We start from the raw sequence: 2,129 nt of genomic DNA, 5'->3' as shown, positions 1-2,129 counted from the left end.
ACGTGATGAAAATCTAAGATTAAGGAATCAATTCATTCAGAATCTTTCAGGGAAGACATTTAGGGCATTCAAATCTTTTACATAATTTTAAATTTTTATTTATTTTAGTTTTAAAGCACGATTTTGCAGTTAATAATGAAGAATAACCGCCGTTCACAACAGCCAATCACATGTCTGAAAACGGCAAGCTTAAAAAAGCGATTTACAAGTCTGAATTTTCTTTTTCAGAGATGCAACCAATCACAAAATAGTTAGAATTTCATTCTTCAGTTTTACAACATCTCAACTTATTTCGTATTGATATATTGATTAATCTGATTATTTGTTTTCTAAAACGTTAATTCGTAAGTTTAATCTGGTTCCGGCATATAAGATAAAGTTGAATGACAAGGAATTTAATTAATATGCAATACAGTAAATAAGCGAAGAGATATTTTATAAAAGTATTTAATGAAAAATAATAACAGCGAAATATATGCGTTTGCGAAGCGTTCTATTTACATCTCTGAATGTTGCCACCTATTTTTATGAAAGTTAAACTATTCTCTGCTATAATAAAATTAGACTTATGCGAACCTTACATTCTATTGATCTAAGTGACGATGGGATTTGTATTTTAAAAAAATGTGATAAGATTCGCTTAAAAAATGTTGACGTTATTATATGGGACGAAGCAAGTATGATTCCCAGAAAAGCAATAGAAATGATCGATAGAACTTTTCGTGATCTTCTAGCTAATGAGATACCATTTGGTGGTAAGATAATCATTTTAGGTGGAGATTTTCGACAAGTGTTACCTGTCGTTAAAAAAGCTACACATATGCAGGTTATTAATGAAACTATAAAATACTCTTTTCTTTGGCCATTTTTTGAAATCCTCCATTTGACAATTAATATGAGAGTTAAAGCTGGTAACCAAGAATTTGCCAATTGGTTGTTGACAATTGGCAATGGAGAACTTTTACATCTTGATGCAAGCACTCCTGATCTTTATTGTAAAGATATCATTTCTTGGTTTTTTGAAAAAATCGATTGTCTTAATACTAACTTCATTAATCACATCATATTATCACCGCAAAATGATGAAGTTAACAAAGTTAATGAAAATATTTTATCACGTGTGCCAGGTGAAGAGGTTATAAGTTATAGTATTGATAAGGCCACACTATATGGAGTAGATAAATCAGACGGGAGAGAAGAAGAAGCTACTTTAAGGTATTCTATTGAATATTTAAACTCCATAAATCTCCCGGGACTGCCACCTCATCAGCTCAAATTAAAAGTTGGATGCATTGTAATGCTGATCAGGAACATATCTATTGTTGATGGCCTTTGCAATGGAACTCGATTGACTGTTCTTAAAATAGGGAAAAGAGTATTGACTTGCCAAATTGCTACTGGTAATAAAAATGGTAGTATTGTCAATCTTCCAAGAATAGAATTAAATACATTATCAAGTAATTCTTCCTTACCATTTGTGCTTTATCGACGACAATTTCCTGTTAGATTAGCTTATGCCTTAACAATTAATAAGGCCCAGGGCCAAACCTTCGATAAAGTTGGGCTATATATTGAACGGCCTATTTTTTCTCATGGTCAATTATATGTGGCATTGTCAAGATGCACAACGAAGGAGAACATTAAAATATTTATTAAAGATGATCCTGTCATTAACAATATTGTATATAGAGAAATATTATAACATATATATATAATGTCAAATTTATAAATGTATTTAGCGTAAAGAAAATGCTATTGGTGCATTGTTTATTTTAATTCCGCAAAATTAATGTTTTCATTTATAGTTATTTTGCTGAATATTATTAAAATATTTTTTTAAAAATTACCCTGTTCTTAACAATATTGCTTATTGAAAAATATTATAGTGTTAGCATATATATATATATATATATATATATATATTGAATTAAATGTGTTAAAAATATATTCATTTCTTTGGGACAAAGTCTGTATTATTGTGATTATCATTTTTTTTAAACAAGTTTCATATTAAGATTATATCTGCACATTGATGTTAATTTCTGACAATTTTGGCTCATTTAGAGAACAAATAGGACATAGAAGGAACTGTAGTCAACGAAAAAAAGTGACATTGATATTGACACACT

At 29.3% G+C, this 2,129-nt stretch overlaps 1 protein-coding gene across 1 annotated transcript; it reads left to right on the top strand.

Moving 5' to 3' along the window:
- Window positions 1-679: 679 nt before the first annotated feature.
- Window positions 680-1,702, top strand: LOC122270173 (ATP-dependent DNA helicase PIF1-like). The gene has a single exon (XM_043046543.2). The coding sequence runs from the start codon at window positions 680-682 to the stop codon at window positions 1,700-1,702; it is 1,023 nt and encodes a 340-aa protein (XP_042902477.2).
- The last annotated feature ends 427 nt before the right edge of the window (window positions 1,703-2,129 follow it).

The sequence above is a fragment of the Parasteatoda tepidariorum genome, chromosome 8, assembly GCF_043381705.1.
Source record: "Parasteatoda tepidariorum isolate YZ-2023 chromosome 8, CAS_Ptep_4.0, whole genome shotgun sequence".
Classification (NCBI taxonomy): Eukaryota; Metazoa; Arthropoda; class Arachnida; order Araneae; family Theridiidae; genus Parasteatoda; species Parasteatoda tepidariorum.
This window is presented reverse-complemented; position numbering and strand designations above follow the sequence as displayed.

Excerpts from the sequence above, each read along its gene's own strand:
- LOC122270173 (XM_043046543.2), top strand. The coding sequence starts at position 680 with ATGATTCCCAGAAAAGCAATAGAAATGATCGATAGAACTTTTCGTGAT.